This window comes from Coptis chinensis, chromosome 6 (genome assembly GCF_015680905.1).
Source record: "Coptis chinensis isolate HL-2020 chromosome 6, ASM1568090v1, whole genome shotgun sequence".
Classification (NCBI taxonomy): domain Eukaryota; kingdom Viridiplantae; phylum Streptophyta; class Magnoliopsida; order Ranunculales; family Ranunculaceae; genus Coptis; species Coptis chinensis.
In genome coordinates, this window is record NC_141461.1 from 36035081 (window position 1) to 36055616 (window position 20536).

The 20536-nt window shown below is 37.8% G+C and overlaps 2 protein-coding genes across 2 annotated transcripts; one reads left to right on the top strand and one right to left on the bottom strand.

The window, feature by feature from the left end:
* Positions 1 to 648: 648 nt before the first annotated feature.
* On the top strand, positions 649 to 3321 carry LOC147492765 (Pentatricopeptide repeat (PPR) superfamily protein). The gene has a single exon (XM_086566520.1). The coding sequence runs from the start codon at positions 798 to 800 to the stop codon at positions 2883 to 2885; it is 2088 nt and encodes a 695-aa protein (XP_086422646.1). The 5' UTR covers positions 649 to 797; the 3' UTR covers positions 2886 to 3321.
* Positions 3322 to 11687: 8366 nt separating this feature from the next.
* Positions 11688 to 18740, bottom strand: LOC147492766 (choline-phosphate cytidylyltransferase 1-like). Its single transcript, XM_086565215.1, is given in 11 exon segments — positions 11688 to 12079; positions 12171 to 12281; positions 14591 to 14671; positions 14770 to 14925; positions 15038 to 15080; positions 15275 to 15370; positions 15501 to 15537; positions 15540 to 15613; positions 16152 to 16306; positions 18153 to 18225; positions 18608 to 18740. Coding segments are annotated over 9 exon segments (900 nt in total). The 5' UTR covers positions 16292 to 16306; positions 18153 to 18225; positions 18608 to 18740; the 3' UTR covers positions 11688 to 11917.
* Between the last annotated feature and the right edge of the window lie 1796 nt (positions 18741 to 20536).

Here is a 20536-nt window from a genome sequence, read left to right on the forward strand (position 1 = left end):
TTAATATAATTTCTTAATTGCAACAAACATGCATCCACATTGCTAGGATTTTTCTTGAAAATGTGGCTTTATTGGTTTCTTCATTGAGATTATCATTTTTAATTGCCCATATTACAAAACATCCAATATTTGTTATTTTTAGTTATTTGTTTTATTTTTGTATAAAACAAGTAGTGACAATAAGAAAGGAACCATAAAAAGAAATATTACGAAAAAAAATCAACTGACAACAAATATTGTAAATGGACATAAATTCACTTGGCGTGAACTTTTTAGATGTCTAATGCGTGATTTTGGGACTGCTCGGCTGAAGGAGATTTTGCATTTCAATTATAGAAAAGCTTCCACCAAAACTCTAACTCCTCCGCCACCACCTCCAAAAGCTATACCACAACTCTCCAAATCCTCTCTACCCTAATCTGCAAATGTTTAATTTGCGATAAGTAAGTCTTATGCGTAACATAATGGATAATATAAAATACATGTGAAGTAAACACGATTGCTAACAAAGTTTTTAATTAGGGTGATGATATTAGCACTTGCTATTATGCACTAGACCCATTTTATTATTAAACCCACTAACTAAAAATGTGCACCCACTTTGATCAAGACTTCTCTCTCTCACTCTCTACTATTGGCTATTGGCTATCGGCTATCATTAACAGACACATGCTCCAGATCCGCGAAAAATTCCACCGACATTTCAAATCTATCGTCTACAAAAACGATATCTCAAATTTCCCAGTCTTTCATCGGTATAAATGTCGAGATTTTGAACTAACAAAAATTATATATCCATGTCCTTGTTTTCATGCACAACACTTGTTCAAAACTGCACTTCAATAACTTCACTAACAAAAGCCCGCCAACTTCACGCCCTCCTCATTTTAACCACCACATTTCAAACTCCATACATCAACAACAATCTTATTTCCATGTATGCAAAATGTGGGTCACTTGTAGATTCTCGTAATGTATTTGATCATATGCCTGAAAGAAACATTATTTCATACAATGCAATCATTTCAGCTTATTCTAAACAACCCCAACAAGCTATTTATGCTTTTGAACTGTTACCCAAGTTGTTACTTGAAGAACACAGGCCAAATAATACTACTTTGTCAAATTTGGTTCAAGCAGCTTATTCTGTTGGAGATATGTTAATGGGATCAGCTTTGCATTCTATGGTTGTAAAGTATGGTTTTTGTAATGATATTGTTGTTCAGACTTCTTTACTTGGTATGTACTCGAGTTGTGGGAATTTGGAATATGGTGTACAAGTGTTTAATGGTATGGTTGTTAAAGATGCTATTGCTTGGAATTCTGTGATATTTGGAAGCATGAAGAATGATAGGATAAGACAAGGGCTTACATTTTTTTCTAATATGGTAAGGGCTGGTTTTGGGCCAACCCAGTTTACTTATACGATGATCTTGAATGCTTGTAGTAGATTGAGATATTATATTAGTGGACAAGTTATTCATGCCCAAGTGATAAAAAACAATGAACCACCTGATACGCCGTTGCAAAATGCACTTGTTGATATGTATTCGAGTTGTGGTGATAATGAGGCTGCATATTTAGTATTTAGGAAGATCGAGTTCCCAGACTTGGTCTCATGGAATTCAGTTATAGCTGGGTATATGGAGAATAGTGATGGAGAGACGGCAATGTCTGTGTTCATCCAATTATGCCAAATGGCTGTAATAAAGCCAGATGAATATACTTTTGCGACCACCATTTCTGCAGTCCGAGACTTACCATCTTTGGATTATGGTAGCCCCCTTCATGCCCATGTTGAGAAAGCCGGATTCGGGAGTAGTATTTTTGTAGGAAGTACACTAATATCTATGTATTTGAAACATGGGGAGATAGATTCTGCAGAAAAACTTTTGAATTCAATAACGGAGAAGGATGTGATTGTTTGGACAGAAATGATATCGGGTATTTCGAAATTAGGTGATAGTGAAAATGCACTCAAGTACTTCTACCAAGTGCTAGCAGAAGGCCACAAGGTTGACAGCTTTGTTTTAAGCTGTGTTCTGAGTTCATGTGCTGATCTTGCAAGTCTAAAGCAAGGAGAAATGATTCATTCACAGGCAGTAAAAACAGGATATGAGGAGGATATGTGTGTTTGTGGGAGTCTGGTGGATATGTATGTAAAAACGGGTAACCTTCCTGCAGCTGAATTAATATTCTTCATGGTTCCAGATCCAGATTTGAAGTGCTGGAATTCATTACTTGGAGGATACAGTAACCATGGCAAAGCAGAGGAGGCTATCAACTTATTTGATGAGATCTTAAAACAAGGTTTGAGACCAGATCAAGTTACTTTCATCTCTATGCTCTCAGCTTGCAGCCACTGCGGCCTAGTTGAAGGAGGAAAGTTCTTTTGGAATTACATGAAGAGAGAGGGTTTAGAGCCTGGGCTAAAGCACTACTCGTGCATGGTAAGCCTGCTTAGTCGAGCCGGATTATTGCAGGAGGCAAAAATTTTGATTGATGAATCCCCATGTGGCAAAGATTCTCTTGATTTATGGAGAACCCTACTAAGCTCATGCATAACATATCGAACTCTGGAACTCGGAGTCTATGCAGCAGAGCAAGTACTAACTATGGATGCGGAAGATACTGCAACTCTTGTAATGCTTTCAAATCTTTATGCTGGTTTAAGGGAATGGGATGCTGTTAGGGAAATGAGAAGGAAGGTCAGATCAATGATGTTGGAAAAGGATCCTGGGCTTAGTTGGATTGACATTATGAGTGAGATTCATGTTTTTGCATCGGATGATCAATCTCATCCACAACTTGTTGATGCCCAATTCGAGTTACAAAGATTGTCAGGGAACATGATCAAATCAGAAGCACCTGAACTTTACGCATAATGCCTGTTGGACTTCTCCTACAATGCCCATTGAGGCTGTAGACCATGCAAGGGGGTGGGAAAATTTTGATATAAGAATTTGATTGAATCTGAAGTACAAGACGTGATTTAAACTTTTGGGTTTCCTCGTCTCAAACAAGCTGTCCCGCTCCAACCTTCGTTAAATATGAAAGCAATTCAGAGTAGATAAACAAATATGCTTAGACTCTACTAAGCAGTGCAGATTGCGAAAGGTGTTGTTGAACCTCCATGGTACAGTAGTGTGTCTATTGGGATGAAAGTTGCTGAATTAGAGCATTGTAGCTTTAGCCATTGTTATAGGGAAACTAATCGTGCTGTGGATTACCTTGCTAAGATTTTGCTGGACATCAATTTGGTGTTGTACTTAAAAAATAATAATTTTCTGTTGTGCCTAAGGATATCAATTTTTGATGTCTTAAATCATCCCATTTAAAGCTGGGTCAGACTAAAGTTGCCCAACTTGGGCTAGTTTTTGCTGTTGCCGGACCATCAACGTGGTGTTATATTTTGGAACTCTTAACACTATGCTTTTTAAATTTCATTGTTTTTAAGGATTGAAATAAATATATTTAATAAAAAATTCAAAATAAAATATTAGCTGTGTCCCGTGTGTCTGATATTTTAGAGCTTGCCGTGTCCGAACTGTCGTACCCGTGTCCAAACCAGACACTTGTACCTGTACCCATGCAACAGGCGTGGCATCACACCCTTGAGTATAATGAGGTGTCGCCAGTGCCTGTGCTTTTAACTGCATAGTGAGTTCCATTTAAGCAACTTAATGATTATGATTATTGTTGGATTGTCATCGTTTATTTGTGATTTGGATGATGCAAATCAGAAAAAGACTCATTTTCAGTAAAAGTGTGGTAGATTTGCCAAATTGAAGGAATGCTGATTTGCAATAGAGGATAGTTGAATGAAGGTGCTGTTGCAGTTTTTGAAAATCAGAGGAATGGAATGGTTAGAACTGGTGAAGTATGGTAAAGATGCTTGATAAATGGAGAGTATATGCGAAGGGCGAGGCAGATGCTTAAATGAGTCACTGCAAGTGTAAAGACATCAGAGAGGCATCCGTGCTCAACTTTGGAATGCCACGACACATCAATAATCCATTTCTCAATGGTGCAACAAGTAAAAGATGGACATGGCACAACAACAATCAGAATTCAGCCTAGGTTTTTGGAAAATTTAATGAGTCTTGGACAGATGATAATAGTGTTGTAAGGTTCCTAAAAAAGAGTATCAAATTCATGTGTAGTACTGTAGTACTGTGTGGAGAATGGATCCTTCTCTTTGTTGGGGAAGCAACTTTGCTTCTTCACTGATAGTTTACAGTCCAACTTAGGCTGTGTTGATGCAGAACTAAGATTCCAAGACAATTCGTTGATCCCTTGAAAACCAAAATTCTGTATTTGTAATGAACAAATGGCTGCTATATATATATTTTTTGTAATTTATGCAAACCAGGAGCCAAAACTGATATGCTGGATTTGGATGCAATCTTGATAATTTGGAGGTAATGTTCTGATTCTAACACAGTTTAGCAACTGTTTACCATCCACGCTATGTACATCAATACGTATCTCATGACACCCAACAACATAGTCCAACTGGTCAAGAAGGTCGTTGGTGCACCTACCCGCCATGAGTTCTCTCAACTTGGAGTCTCATGATGTGGGATCTGTTCCTAACAGGCATGGGTGGTGCCCTCCAGGCTGGGTATGGGTGATCCGTTCCAACCACCCAAGAACACACATACCCCTTTGGCGGTCAGTAAGGCTGCGGCCGTCGAACTCAAAATATAAGAGCGGAAACACGTACTTAGAAATACAAGGATTCCCTTAACTAGACGTTTACTTTTAATTGTTTTTGGTCAGTGTTTCAAGGACTGAAAAAGTGAAAAACAATAAGTTTTTTTTTGGTGCAAATCATACTATTTTATATATATCAATCTTAAGCAACCCACCCTCACACCCATAAAGGAACACAATTTGTATCAACCATACAATTCGAAGATCGAGTTACCTAGCTCCGATAGGCCCAAGCAGCTAGGGAGTCTGCATCCCCATTGAAAGCCCTACTAATCCATTTAAACTCTACAGAGCTACTAACAGGTACTAGAGAGGTAATATAGTTTGTCATGGCTTCCCATTCCCATCGACATAGGTGACCTTGTAGTGATCTGATCACCTCCTTGTTATCGCCTATACACACAAAATGTGGCTTCCCAAGCCTCCTTGTTAAAGAAAAACCGAAACCTTTTGCTTTCGGCTCGATCACCGCTCTCAGTAGTTCTAAATCTTCTGACAGCTGCCCCAATGACGCATCCTTCACTGTCCGATGCTACTGCCCCAGCTCCTGCCCATCCCAATTCCCTGTGAAAAGATGCATCAAAGCTTATTATAATACTATCATTTGGAATAAGGGGAAAAAGTTCCTCAAAACTATGTTTAAGTATAGCTGAGCTAAGATTCGGGGTGAGATGTTCTTCTCTGAAGGCCTTGTAGCACTTGTCTGCCTGTCTGCTGCTTTCCCTGAGAATTCTTTCTCTGTTGGCTTTTCTGTTCTCAAATTTGAGCTCATTTCTGGAAGTCCATATGTGATATAGAATAAAAGCCATGTGTATCCCAGCCAGCGCTTGATCTTTGGCCTTACTGCAGCTCCACAAGATCAGCATATCCAATCTCTGTCTTAGAAGGAAGATCTTTGTGGTGTCCCGGCCCTAGTATAGAGCTATACCACCACGTTCTTGTCCATTCACAAGTGAATAGCGGATGTTCAAATTTGTTTCCAACTCCCTTAAGCAAAATGGACATGATAAATCCCTTTTATCTTTCTTTTACGCGAATGTCTCCCATTGGAAGCATATGCATGTATAGCTTCCATAGGAACATCTGAATAAAAGCCGGTAGTAGTGGGGATTTCCACACCTGGGTGAGGGAGTGGGAGTTTGAACTTGAACTTTGTCCCAACTTCGGCCTCCGGTTTTAAGGAACCTATATCTTTTGATTTAGCGGTTAGGTGCCCATACTTGTCCCCATTCCACTTCATCTTGTACCAAGGCTTGCTCAGTCTAACTTTGATAGTCGGGGATGTGGTTGCTTTCGGGTAAGGATCAAAATGATTCCTTATCTTAGTTTCATCCCACCCACTTTTATCACTCAAGAACGACTCGAGACTACCTTGTTCGCAAACTAGGGTTTTCCACCCTGATTCTTCCAGGTTCTTGGTTTATTCTTACATTTTAGCCATGGGTCTTTGAAGCGAGAAGTTGTTTCCCCATTCCCAATCCCCATATTAAGCCCCCACTAATGGCATTGAAGGCTTTGTGTATGCCTTTCCAAAAGTAGGAGGCTTTGTCGTGGGTTTGTCTACATCTCCGATCCGCTTCTTCCCATATATCTTTGAACAAGGTTCTTGTCCATAAGGAAGAAACATCGTTGGTGACCTTCCATGGTAGCTTTGCAAGGATAGCCATATTCATGTCCCTAGCCTTCCTTAACCCCAAACCTCCAACTTGTTTTGGTTGACGGATAGAGTCCCACCCTTTGGTATGGACACTTTTGTTTGTTCCTTCCCGGACCACTGAAATCTCTACATGCTCATCAATCTTATTGCAAGTAGCCACGGGGAGCGAGATAAGTTGACATAGCATATAGGGGTATGGTGCGAGCCTTTGCTGGATAAGAGTTGTTCTCCCGGCTTGGGATAACACCTTTGCTTTCCAACCTTTTATCTTGGTATGAATCTTGTCTACGGGTAGTCAAAGTCCTCGGACTTTTTCTTGATAGCATAATAGGCACTCCCGGATATTTTTCTTTTGGAGAATTTTCGATTTTCCAATACCTCTTGAGTTTCATCTTTTGTCTATAGTTGACATTCCTACTGAAGAAGACACTAGACTTTTCATAATTTATTTTTTGCCCTGAGGCAGCACAGTAATCATCCAGAATTTTCTTCAGATTTCCACTCTCTACCACATTTGCTTTAGTGAAGAGGATCAAGTCATCTGCATATAGCAGATGAGTGAGAGCAGGGGAATGTCTTTTGATTTTAATCCCATGAACCCTTTCCTCTTGTTCAGCCTTGGCCACCATTCTAGATAAAGCTTCTGAGACCAAAATGAACAAATATGGGGATATGGGATCCCTTTTGCCTAACTCTTTTCGAGGGGTGAACTTCTCCAGAGGGGACCCATTGAGCATGACTTTGAATGAGACAGTAGATACACACTGGTATATCATATGTCTCCATTTCTCATTGAATCCAAGTTTTTCAAAGATTTTGTCTACAAAGCCCCATTCCACCCTGTCATAGGCCTTGGCCATGTCAAGCTTAAGAGCAATCCAACCCTCTCTCTTAGATTTCATGTTTTTCATGTTGTGAAAAACCTCACAAGCCAGGCCAACATTATCCCCAATGCTTCTGCCCTTGATAAAAGCCCCTTGGAATGGGGATATGATGTTGTTAATCAGACCTTTCAGTCTGTTGGCCAGAATTTTGGAGATAATCTTGTACCCAAAGTTACAGAGGCTAATAGGCCTGAATTTAAAAGCATGGTCTGGGTTAGCAACCTTTGGAATCAAAGCTATAAAGGTCTCATTTACCTCTGGGTTCAGGGATCCCAGGTTAAAGAAATCCTGAACAAAATCAACCACAGTTGGCCCTATGGTATCCCAGCACTTCTGATAAAAAATGCCTTGGAACCCATCAGGTCCAGGGGACTTAAGGCTCCCCATCTTTTTGACCACAGTCCAAATCTCCTCAGAAGTAGGAATAGCAGTGAGCCTTTCATTTTCAGTAGGGGTAACATAAGGTTGAAACAAATTAAGGATATCCTCATTTGTCCCAGGTTGATCAGAGGTGAAAATCTCCTTAAAGTATTGATTAAGAGAGGTTCCCACCTCTATTCTTCCTTCCTGCCATTCCCCCTCATTATTCCTTATCTTTTCGATATTATTTTTCCTTCTTCTGTATATGGTGGATAAGTGAAAAAACTTTGTGTTTCTCCCACCATCTTTAAGCCAGGTATTAGATGACTTTTGTTTCCAAAAGTCTTCTTCTTTAATATACCAGTCCTGGAGCTCCTCTTTAAGCTTCTTAGCCTTGGTATAGTTTCCTATCTTGAAAGGCTTTGGATGAACAATTGAGCTTAGCTTGGGTAGCCTTTATATTAGTGAAGATATTCCCAAACACATGCTTATTCCAAAGTGAGATCCTTCCTAGTCTTACTCATCTTATTTATAAATGTTCTATCGGGAAGATCGGCCTTTATCGAATTCCAAGCTTTCTCAATAACGATAAGCATCCCTCATTTTTGAGCCACATATCAAAAACTTAAAAGGTCTAGGCAAACTTTCAACTTTATTAGCAGATTTATAAACAGAGAAATATGGTCGAGGTAGCATTAGCCCAGTCCACGATCACGGGCATTAGGAAAGCGACTAGCCACTCGAGGTGTAGCCAAGGCTCGATCAAGCCTTTCCAAGATATGATCTTGAATCCTCCTATTGTTGCTCCAAGTGTATTTAGGGCCCTTGAACCCTAAATCCACAAAATTGAATCGATAATAAGGCCATTGAACTCCTCCATGCTTTTTGTGATTTTACTTCTTCCCCCTATTTTCTCATCTAGACTAGCAATGGCATTAAAATCCCCAAACAGAATCCAAGGTCCTGGGATCAAAGGGGCTAATCCCCTTAGCTCATTCCAAACTTTATTCCTATTATGAGCAATAGGTTCTCCATACACAAAAGAAAAAAACCAAGGCTCCTTATGGAAATAATTGACAATTTTACCTGTAACTTGGTGTCGTGAAGCTCCAAGAATTTCTAGATCGACTCCTTCTCTCCACAAGACTGCTAGACCTCCACTCCTTCCTAGCGCAGGAACAGCAAAAGACCCACTCATCTTCAGTTGTTTACTCAGTTTCTTTATTCCTTCTTGACTTGCTTTAGTTTCAGACAAACACATAATATCAACTTGAACTTCCCAACGGGTCCTTTAGTTGTTGAACCGCTGTGGTGGTACCTATCCCCGGCGGTTCGGTGCTTGGATCGTCATGGAGATAGAGGCGGTGTGGGGGGACCACCAGCGAGCCCGAGGGGAGAAATAATGGACCCTCATTTGTTTATGTTATCCTCACTTCCTTTCTTGCTGTAGTCTTGCGTATTGCTGCTCCCCTCCATTACTAGAGCCTTCCCACCTTGTTCTGATGCTTCGCTTTCTTTATCTTGAATCTGTCTGATCACTGTAGAATCATCCATAGCCAGAGGTATGGGTTGGTCATCAAACCCTTCACAGTCGTCCTCTAGGCCAGCCATATCTTGGGCCTCATAATTGATAACTTCTTGATCTGGGTGTTCTAGTCCAGCCTCAAACCGTCAAATCATCCTTCATGTCTTCAGAATCTTCTGTATCCACCTCTTCATCCGAAGTCGACTCGTGTCTTCTTCATTTGTTGTAGACGGTTCTGAGGAGGTATTCATGCCCTCCTCCTCAGTCCCCCCTTGTTCACTTTGGGATTCACTTTCGACCAATGGATATTGGAACAATTGGCGTTCCTATTGGGATAAGTCTATCTCCTTCCCCTCTATTTCTCATTTCATCCGCTTGTATCTTTGCCTTTTTGATCTCTTCACAGCCTCTAGAATGCTCCTTCTCCGCCATTTATACTTTCGCCCTCACGGACCATGGGTTGATAAATTTCTCTTGCTAGACTTCCTTTTTTTTTTCCGGTATTCCTTACTCCATTAGACTCCTCTTCCTTTTCTTCGGCTCTGTTATTGCATTTAAACCGATCGTGGCCTCCTCTTTTGCTTTATGCCTCGAGATACCTTTGTCTTGAAACCTCGTCCACGCGTCGCTTTGCTTTGGAATAGGAACTCTGCTTTCTGCTCTCGCACGCTGGATATCTCCTCTTTCTCATACTAGATCTCCTTGGTTTTGCTGAGCTTTTCCTTGGAAATGTTGATTGTAGGTGTTGTGGTGGGTTTTGAGGGCGGCGCATCCTACTACCTTCATCATGCTTGATTTGACTATATTGTGCTCCAGGTTGGACACATTGATACTTGGTCTCGATCTTATCTTGTATTGCATCCTCTCTCCCACCTTCTTCCCTATTTAAAGCATCATTATTGCGGTCAGGCCCATTACGTTTTTGTTCATGTAGCCCATGTTATTTTGTTGCCTTTCAAACACCACCAGCTGGCCTTTGCCTTTTTCTTGCCCAGGCCCCAACAGCCCTATCTCGCCTTTCTCTGGCCCATGTCCTTTGGGCCTAGCTATCCTTTCTATCAGAGGGGGAGGTGGGGGTCCAGAATGCTGAATTCTATCCGTTGTAATTACGTCCAGCTGTGTGCTAGCCGTTGTGATTTCAAATCCTGTTTCCTCGGGTCAACATCTTGAGTATTGGCGTTTTTGTCTCTATTAGCCGGATTTTTCCGGGCGTGGCAGTGTTCCATCTGTCTTGTCTAGCTCTCAGCCCGTACCCTTTTCCTCCGTTAGCCGGAGACGCCGGCATTTCTTCCACTCTTAGCTTCTGCGGCTCTCCTACTATGACGACCCTTTGTTTCCCAGTAAATGCTATGCCATTGAAGAATTGTGGGGCTTTCGGTTGGTATGAGAAAAAGGTTTGATGACTCTTTGGGGTTCCTCCGTTTTTGATATATCATATCTATATTGTGCCCTAATCGCGGCTTGATTATATTGGTCGTGTCCTATGATGCTTGCGAAGTAGCGAAGATTTCAAGCTTCTCATACTTGAATCGACTACGGCCCCCCCTGTTTCGGTTTGATGTTCTGCTCCTTTGTTAGACGTTCTTTAATGTCCATTTCTATCTTCACTCTAGCAACAGGTTGGTTAAATTCTGGAGGGCATGAGAGATCGACTTCACATACTTCCCCAAGTTCTGCTCCAATCTTCCGTACATTAGCTTGATTTATGCGTACCTTTGGAAGGTCCCATATTTGTACCCAAAACTTAACAAAATCAAAATTATAATCCTCCATCCGGTGACTTCCCCTCCACTCCTTAATTGATAGGATGTACCCATATATGTTCCATGGCCCGTTTTCCAGAGTACATGTGCTCGTTCTTTTTCCTCTTCAAACGTAATTTGGATATGATCTCTATCCACCATTTCCAAGCAGATTTCATTCTTTGTTTGCCATAGTCTATGCATCGCACTTAGGTCTTCTAGTCAGTAGTTTGTGCCCTCCATATATCTTACCCACAAGAGTGAGCGGTCCATTTACTTGGTGCGGACCATTTATACAATCCAGTTCAATCACCCTTTGTGCTTTCTTCCTGAAGAATAGATTAAACATGTTCTGCTTTGAAGCTCCTCTATTCTCTTGTTTCCTTCGATTATCATATCGTATCTTGGTGTTGTTCCACGCTAGATTCCATAGATGCTTTCCCAAGCTGATAAAGTTAGATGTAGAAAAAGGATCAGGGGTTCTCCTGCTTCCTATATGAGAAGTGAACTTAGGACGGCTAAGAGGTTACACACTGTAGGATAGATGAAAGAGAAGAGTTAAGAGAGAAGCTCTGTTTTCGCCCACAGGAGAGGCCATAAAGTTTAATGACTTTTACATGGGATGTTGAAAAAAAAAAAAAAAAAAAAAACAATAAGTCCATTATGAAATTTAGGATCAATAAGGTAAAAGGGAGAAGATATTGAACACAACTTTTACAGATTCATAATTATCGATTCTTGATTAATGCCATATTTTGGTTGAAAAGTGAAATCATTGGAAAACCATAGACAGGGTGAAGAAAAGTGGGAAATTTGGTGTTTCAGATTTCAAATAGTTGAGTTTCAGAAAATTTCACTAAAATACAGAGGCTGTATAGTAGTAACTGTAAAGATGAAGCGCCAATAACTAACAATAACCAATTTCACTCTCGCAACCCTGACATATATGAACGTCATTACCTATCTATCAAATCCAAACATACAACAGCTGTTTCATGCCAACTGTATCAAAAGAACACATCGAGCACCTTATCTATTTTTCTTCCTCATCGTCATAGTATTCTTCATCTTCGTCGTAGTATTCTTCATCTTCATCGTAGTATTCTTCGTAATCCATTTCATCACCATCCTGCAACAATCCTCCCGAATTTTGACCCTTTAGCCTCTCTTGGATTCTATCCCTAATAGCCGTTCCCTGGTAAATGCGCAAGGGGTATCAAGAGAAATGACAATAAGATATGGAATGCTATTAAATATGCTAAAAACCAAAGTGCCAAACCACTCACCATTTTATGACAACCTTCCTCAAACATTCCTAGGAAACCAACAATCCAACGATCTGCATTTTCCACCCACTCATTACGATGCATACCAGCCGTTTTTGCAACAGTCTGGATCTGCAATATCTTGATAAAATAAAGCACTTCAATCTCAACTGCTATCTAAATAAGGAATAGTAAAAAGTACCCAATGTCCTTCTGTTAGTGGGGAAATGCAACATTAAGGACCTTCATTCAGATAACGGATACATTAAACACAATAACATGGATTACTGCACGACCTCCGAGACTTTCCAACCACAAGCAAACGCTAACTAAATATGAAGTAACGGTATTTTAGCCCTTTGAATGTGGTCTCACACTTGGCTCGACTAAACTCGCCCCAATCTATCATATATGCACATGGCTGGAACACAGAGACAGACAACGATACATTTAGTTCCAACGGCCAAGCCTGTCCATGCAACAAAGATTCCCATTTACTTTCTCTTTAGTCAGTTGCAAAAATAGCTCACTTAGTGGCTCTAATAAAAGACTTGTTTAAGGTATGGGCTAACTGATTTGCACATTAGCATCCTCACTGAGCTAAGTGATTGATATGTAGTAAGGCACTGGGTGTTTTTATTTTATTTTTCCAGCCGAAGTCAACTTTAAAAATGGCAAGTCCAGCCATAGGCGGGCCAAATAGCTAGTACTTGAAAACATCTTCTCGCATGGCTCAAATTTATCATAAACAAAACCCCAAAATACAAGTCTTCAACATAAATAACATGAAAAAAACAGAAATGATAAAAAATAATGCAATAAATACTAGATAGAGGGTGTAGCGATGGTCTATGGTCTGCGGCAAGAGACAAGGCTTTCAACATGAAGTCGGAAAACATATTCCAAAGCGTTAGGTCAAGATTCAAAAATTTCAACTGATGCGCTGTACATCATAACTATAGTACTCATTTCCCCATCGGCTATCTCGTTTTAGGATCAAGAATCTACCATTTTTAAGAACACCAACAATATAGGGAAAGTCCAATTTTCCAGAAAATTTGTCACGATATACTGTAAGACTAATAGTGTATTGTTTATCCTATTCTCCTGTGCACAAGTCTTTCAAGACCCATATATCCAACTGGCGACCTCGTGCCCAAAAGTTGGGCACCACAACAGAAGGACAACCTTCAATTTCGTGTAAAACTTCCGCTCTTAACAAGCAATTATTTTGGAATTCCGACTTGTAAAATTTCTCCTCAACAGTATCAAAAGAAACTGTATGAACAGACCCTCTAATGGAAAATATAATATGAAACACTCCTTTAATAGAAACGCAACCACGTTCTGACGGGGACCACTTACCTACGCACTCAAAAGGTGAAGCAACCCATTTCCACGCACTGGAACCCACAGCAAGCATTTCACATCCAAACCATCCAGTTTTGTGAATAACAATTGAGATTATTTTATATTCCTCACTGCAATCAAAGTATGTGGTTCCACGTACAATATCCAATTTTTTACTTCTTTGAGTACAAGGAGGCAGTTTGAGCAGCTGACCAGTAACAGGATTGGCAATGCTTAGATTTCCAGTAGCACATATATCTTCTAGCAATACTAAACCATTGCAAGTACCTCTCACAAATTTTTTCCTTCTTATACTTAAATTACGAATGGAAACCTTTTCATTCATAATATGTACAAAATCAGGATCAACATGCATGCGCCCCCATTTACTGTGTAGGGGGAGACTGGTTGGTATGGCCATCAAACCAAGTTTTGACTGACGAAGGTGGGCATCAATAAATAGGAACTGCCAAATAAGTTGTACCACTGTTTGCAATCAAACCTCAATTTGTTAATTTTGCAAGCGCGAATCCCCCTGAAAATTTCAAAGATGATATTGCCCTCAAGATATGGCATAACCAAATTGCTCCTTTTATCGCAGATTGTCTCTTCAAGACTTTTCCTGCATTCCATCATCACCAAGTTTTCCTCCATTACCGAACTTCGATTTTGAGATTGCCGGAAAATTATTTAGGGTTTAGAAAAACCCTGAAACGAAAGCGATTTGATCTTTCTTAAAATGGCGTTTGTTGTCTCTCTTTACTGAGCACAGGGCGTTTGTTGTCTCTCTTTTTTTTAACTTTCTTAAAATGGGTACAGATTTGTTAAAATTATAAGTGCATACGGATTCACTAGCTCCGACTTAGATTAGATCTTTCTAAAAACTGGAAGTGAATGATGAGTGGAACAGCAATGACTGCCTGTGTATTAATTCTAAAACGCCTACTGTATCAGATCTCCTTTAAATATTTTAATTAACCATGAAAGTAAAGGAGTCACAAAATTTATTTCTTATTACGGGAATGACTCAGATATCTATCTCTGCCTCATTAAAACTTATCAGTAAGTTCCTCATACCGAAATATACATACCTTTTCTCCAACTTTTTCTTGGTGTTCCTTTGCTTTGTCACGCAGCTTCTTTAAGCTCATGTTCACCCTCAGTCGTTTTTCCTTTTATAAACATAGACGAATAATGTTAATTCCCAAATATAGGAGTAAAATAATAAAAAAGAGCTGCACGAACAAATAACATGGGACAAAGATCATGCCTTCACATAGCTAACACCAAGATCTTTCCTTGTATAACCACGGTCCAAGTTACGCATGACATACTGGTTATAATCTTTCAGCATCCTCATAATGATATCTGAAGTAGAGATTCCCTCTGTCCTTTGAGTTTCCTTAAACTTCCCGATGGATTTGACCTGAATTATAGAACTCGCATAACGTAGTCACATAAGTAATTTGGGGAAACAGATAGATAACTCAAGTAAAACCAGATAAAGTGACCAAGGCCAGCTAACCAACTGAACTTACAAACTCGTAGACATCTTTTCCAGCGCCACTTGCATCGGCATAGCTGTATAAAGTATGGAGTGAAGATAAAATAATTAACTATACTTAAATGTGGTCAATGAATCACTATTAAGTAAACACACACACACACAGATGAATCACTGTTACTAGAAGAAAATGTGCATTAAAAAATGGCACTTCAAAGGATTCTATCATATAGTGCATCAATACAAATATCTATAATTGGCTGAACCTTACGGAAGAGAGTCGTGGGCTACATAATCAATCTTGTGCTTGTCAAGAAACTCCTGTGAGAGGACCCATGGGGCATCCGGAATAACTTCGTCAACCCACCTAAATAGACAAACAAAACAAACATTTAGTGCTTCAATAATCTATATAGTTTTCCTCTCCAAAAAAAGACAGAACCCACCTAACATAAAGAATCTCAACATATATTAGAACAAGAAACAAAAAGGCCAACCTGCAGTGGCGAAGAGATTCATAAGCTTCGTCTTGGTCATAACCGTTTTTCCTTTATATCTGTGGGTGGTTTCATCATTGCAACATCCAACTAGCAGATATGTGTTTGGAAACCTATAGTTCATCAGCAATGTGTGATTTAGAACTTGATCAATCAAATGCATAAATACAAGGCGCCCATTATTTACAAAAAAAAGGGTATATCTAACAATTCAACAGAAAATACCAACAAAGTAATATACACAGGATTTCATAATAGCTAGTAAACATCATGGAAATAAATAGGACATCCCCCTCCTCCTCTTTTTGTCAAAACAAAGGTAACAATGATATAAATGATAAATATACTAACATCTCTACAGATAGCAATGAACCATTTACTTGATTTCCAAAACATCACACAATGACATAACAACACCCCTCACTAATATTGGATCTTTTTTCTTAAAAACAAAACATATACAGATAATGCAGAAACGAATCAACTAAAAAAAAACATTCAAGCATAAACATTACAAGTCCCAAATCAACCAAACCAACCAATCTACACAATAATAAACAAACTTCATCTCTTATATCAAGTAAAACAACCAATACACAAAGAAAAAACAAAATTTTACTCAAAATTGGAAAACAAGGAACGAAATATTACGATTTTTTTGCTTGTTCAAGAGAACGAGCATGACCAAAGTGGAAAAGATCGTATATCCCATCTGCATAAACACGGACTGGCCTGTCTGTTGGTGGATCCAGTACAGCTACAGTGTTCTTCTTCTTCTCCACATCCCCCATCTGTTTTTCTTCTATCTCCAATCACAAAACAAACAAATAAAAGTTAGGTTTTTCAGAAAAATAAAGCGATATATTCCAAAATCTACCGTCTCTCTGAATTTGAACAGAATTTTTGATTTTTGGGCTAACCGAAATGTCACACAATTCAAAATCATGAACTGGTATTGAGGGTATATTTGGGAATAAAATATACACGTGTCGTTTAAAGACTTTCTTTCCAAGGTTCGCAAATTTTAAGACCTGTCTTTGTGACAGTGTCATAGTTGGTTACTATTGCATGGATGATGTTCTGACACAAATCTCGAAGACTCTTAGTGATTACGACAATTACTCCTCTCGTACTTCGAGATCTGTATGCAATAAGTGTAAGCTAAGCAGGACACCAAACAACTTTGTGTTTCCTTGAAGAGTAGTTTCTTTGACAAATCAAATAGAGAAAGGCATTATGATGACTGTACATATTGAGATTGATATTAGGCAAGTTATGTTCTTGTTTTGTGAGTGTATTGGATCGATTTAAATAATTACCTGTATATTTTTCACAATATGCTAAAGTTTCACTTGGCGTTGTGGACTGTTTTCAACTGACACCTTTCTTTTCTCTTTTACTATTTGTTTTTCAAGTGACACGAGGGAACAACTTCAGCATTTCTTATTTGAACTAAAACGGTGGAAATAGTGTCTATCTAGGGTTCATTCGAGAGCCAAGGTGATTCAGAATTTACTAGCAAAAGTGGTATTCTAAAATTATTCAAACAATGAAATATTAACACGTAAGTACAGACTTCAAGATTTACTAGCAAAAGTGCCATTCCATGGTTGATCAAACGATACAAATTAATGCTTAAGTACACATTTTGAAGACATTATTGTTTATTTACTCTTCATAAATCTACAAGCAACCAACTCTGGTACAACAAATTAAAAAAGACGTAAGTAAACTTATATATCCAAGAAAACAAAGCTAAAACACATTTACATAAGCAATGCATGTGAAAATATATTTAACAAGTCAAACCTATGGACCTAGGATGTAAAAACACCACTACAATCTGCCACATTTGGTCAAGTTTCCAACGTTTTACAGTCTATAATATTCTGCCCATGGCCAAAAGCTTAAAATGGTACCAATAAGATAAATCAGATAAGAAGAAAAAACCAACCAAGAACCAATAGTTTTATTTAAACAATATGGCTGAAAGATAGAAACAATGGGAAATTAAGAACAATAAGCAATTATATTATATAGAATACTCGCTACAAGTTAACAAGCACTTGTTGGTATCTAAGTATGGTTTTAAGATATTACACTGACTCCATCATATGGGATTTTAATTAATGACACCAACTTAACAGTTAACACATTCTTCTTATAAGCGAAGCATGGGCTTCAGATATTGTGTTGACCTGATTGAGTGAAAATAGTGATACAATTTAGTTAATTCCAAGGCAATCATAGTGTAAACAACAAATCCGACAGTGTGTAACCCAAGGACAAGTATACAACAATATGAGATTTCAATGCTGGTGGACTCAAAGGTCCAAGTAAACTCGGACCAAAGATAGAAAAGTCAACACAAATTTAATGTCGAGAAAACTTATAAATAAATTAAGCTTCTCTGTTGCAGAATATGATCACAATACAATTTTCAATGCATATGAGATGAGATCCTACAACATAGATATCAGACTAAAACAGCAATGAGAAAGTAGAGTATACTCTGGCATCTCAATAAAAATTCAGTCACTCACAATGTCAGTGCAACAGCAGCAGCTGGTACGGGAACATTTTTCAATAAATTTTAACACAAACAAATTTATAAGTAGGGACATGGCATCCTCAATTCATATGAGAGCTTACCTAGGAAGATAAAATGAAGTAGATTTTGAAGGCAAGATCTGTCCGAGAGCTGATCAGTTGTTCAAAATTACTGCTGCAACCATGAGTAGACAATTTAGGGTGTTTCAAGGTGAGAAGTCGTAAATTCATTCTACGAATGTGTAAGAACGTGTATACAATATGGATGAAACAATAGATAGTTCAAGTACAGTATTAACCCAGTAAATATTTGAGATCCACACGCGCGTTATGATGAATATAAATAAGACAGCCTTAAATGATATAGTTAAACCAAGAAAAAGTGAAGTGCAATAGCATTATAAAGTTGGCATCAAATGACATGTTCTACTAATGAAAGCCAAACAAGATGATATTATAAGCATTTGAAAAGAAACAAAATGAATAATTACTTTAAACAATTGAAACAAATTCAAATTCAAATTAAAGCAAGAGAGAGAGAGAGAGAGTTAGTTTACCGCGAGGAATGGTAAGACGACCGGTGGGAATGGGGTGGCGGAAGATAATGAAATGGGTTTTGTCTATTTTTGTTGTTTTGTTGTGGAGCGCCAATAATAATAAAACTAGGCCCGCCCATTAAAAGCCCAATAAAAACACCACCAAGATTCACGTTTTTAGTATATACTAGTTTTCGAACCCGTCCTACGAACGGGTGCCGTTATATGAAGCTATTTTTTTTCTTATGATTTGAAAAAAACATATATTTTTATTTTTGCTTTAATGTATAAGTAAAAAAAATATATTAATATTATATTTATCTATTAACTTTTACTTATGATAAATTAGAGATCATACTAAAATCTATTTTATTTTCAAAAACTTAGTGATAGCGAAAAGACAAACTATATACTCGTAGTTGTCTATCAGCTCAAACACTTGTCTATACATACAGTTTTCGATTTCTTGTTTTTTTTTTAGCTTAATTCAATGCATTTGCATACAATTTTCAATTTTCCATTAATTATTCTTTGAGGTTAATTCAATGCATTTGCATCCAATTTTCAGTGAATTATTTTTTGAGAATAATTCAATGTATTTATATCTAATTTTCTGTTACTTATTCTTTGAGGTTAGTTCAACACATTTTCATCCAGTTTTATGATTTCTTGTTAATTATTCTTTGAGGTCAGTTAAATGCAATTTCATAAAGTTTCCAATTTTCCAGTAATTATTCTTTGAGGTTAGTTCCATGCAGTTGCAACCAATTTTTGATTTATTGTTAATTATTTTTAGATTAATTCCTTACATTTGTATCAATTTCCAATTTCGTTAATTGATGCATATGCATCATATTTTTAATTTCATTTTAATTATTGTTTGAGCTTAATTCGATGTAGTTGCATCCGGCTTTTCGATTCTATTAATTATTCTATGAGGTCGGTTCAATGCATTTGTATCCCGTTTTCAATTTTTTCGTTAATTCGTTGTATTTGTGATTATGCATCTAGTTTCGATTTTATGTTAGTTAATGATTCTTTGAGGTTAGCTTCGATGTCATTACATCCAATTTCTGATTTTTTTAGTTAATTATTATTTGAGGTTAGTTCGATGTATTTGCATTAGGTTTTGATTTCCGTTAATAATTTGTTGAGGTTAGTTCTATGCATTTGTATCCAGGTTCCAATTTTCCATTAATTGTTCTTTGAGATTAGTTCTATGTATTTGTATCAGTTTTAGATTTTTTAGTTAATTATTCTTTGAGGTTAGTTGATGTATTGGCATCCGGTTTTCGATTTACCATTAATTATTCTTTTGAGGCTAGTTCAATATGTTTTATCCATTTTTCTATTTCTCGTTAATTATTCTTTGAGGTCAGTTCCATGCATTTGCATCCAGTTTCTGATTTCCCGTTAATTATTCGTTGTGTTTAGGTCAATGCATTTGCATTAATGTTCTAATTTCCATTAATTATTTTTTGAGGTTAGTTCGTTACATTTGCATCAAATTTCTTGATTTCTCTTTAATAATTTTTTGAGGTTAGTTTGATAAATTTGTTTTGATTCGATTTAGGTTGGTTCAATCAGGTTGCATCTAGTTTCTGATTTTATGTTAATTATTATTTGATATTAGCTCAATGCATTTGTATCCAATTTCGATTCTCCGTGTGAATTATTCTTTGAAGTTAGTTCAATGCATTTTGCATACTGGTTTGTTAGTTATGGTGAAATTTATTGGAATTGGTGAAATTTATTAACGATATGATTGGATAAAATTGAACTAAATTGAAGACTTAATTTTGAATAAACAACGCATTTTGCTTGACCAAGTAACTTAATTTAAAATTGAGTTGGTTAGAAGCTTACGTCGAATAAATAATGCATCGATTAAACATGTTGATGTGTTAATTCCTTTGATTTGTATTTGTGTTTAATTTTTCTGCTTGTAAA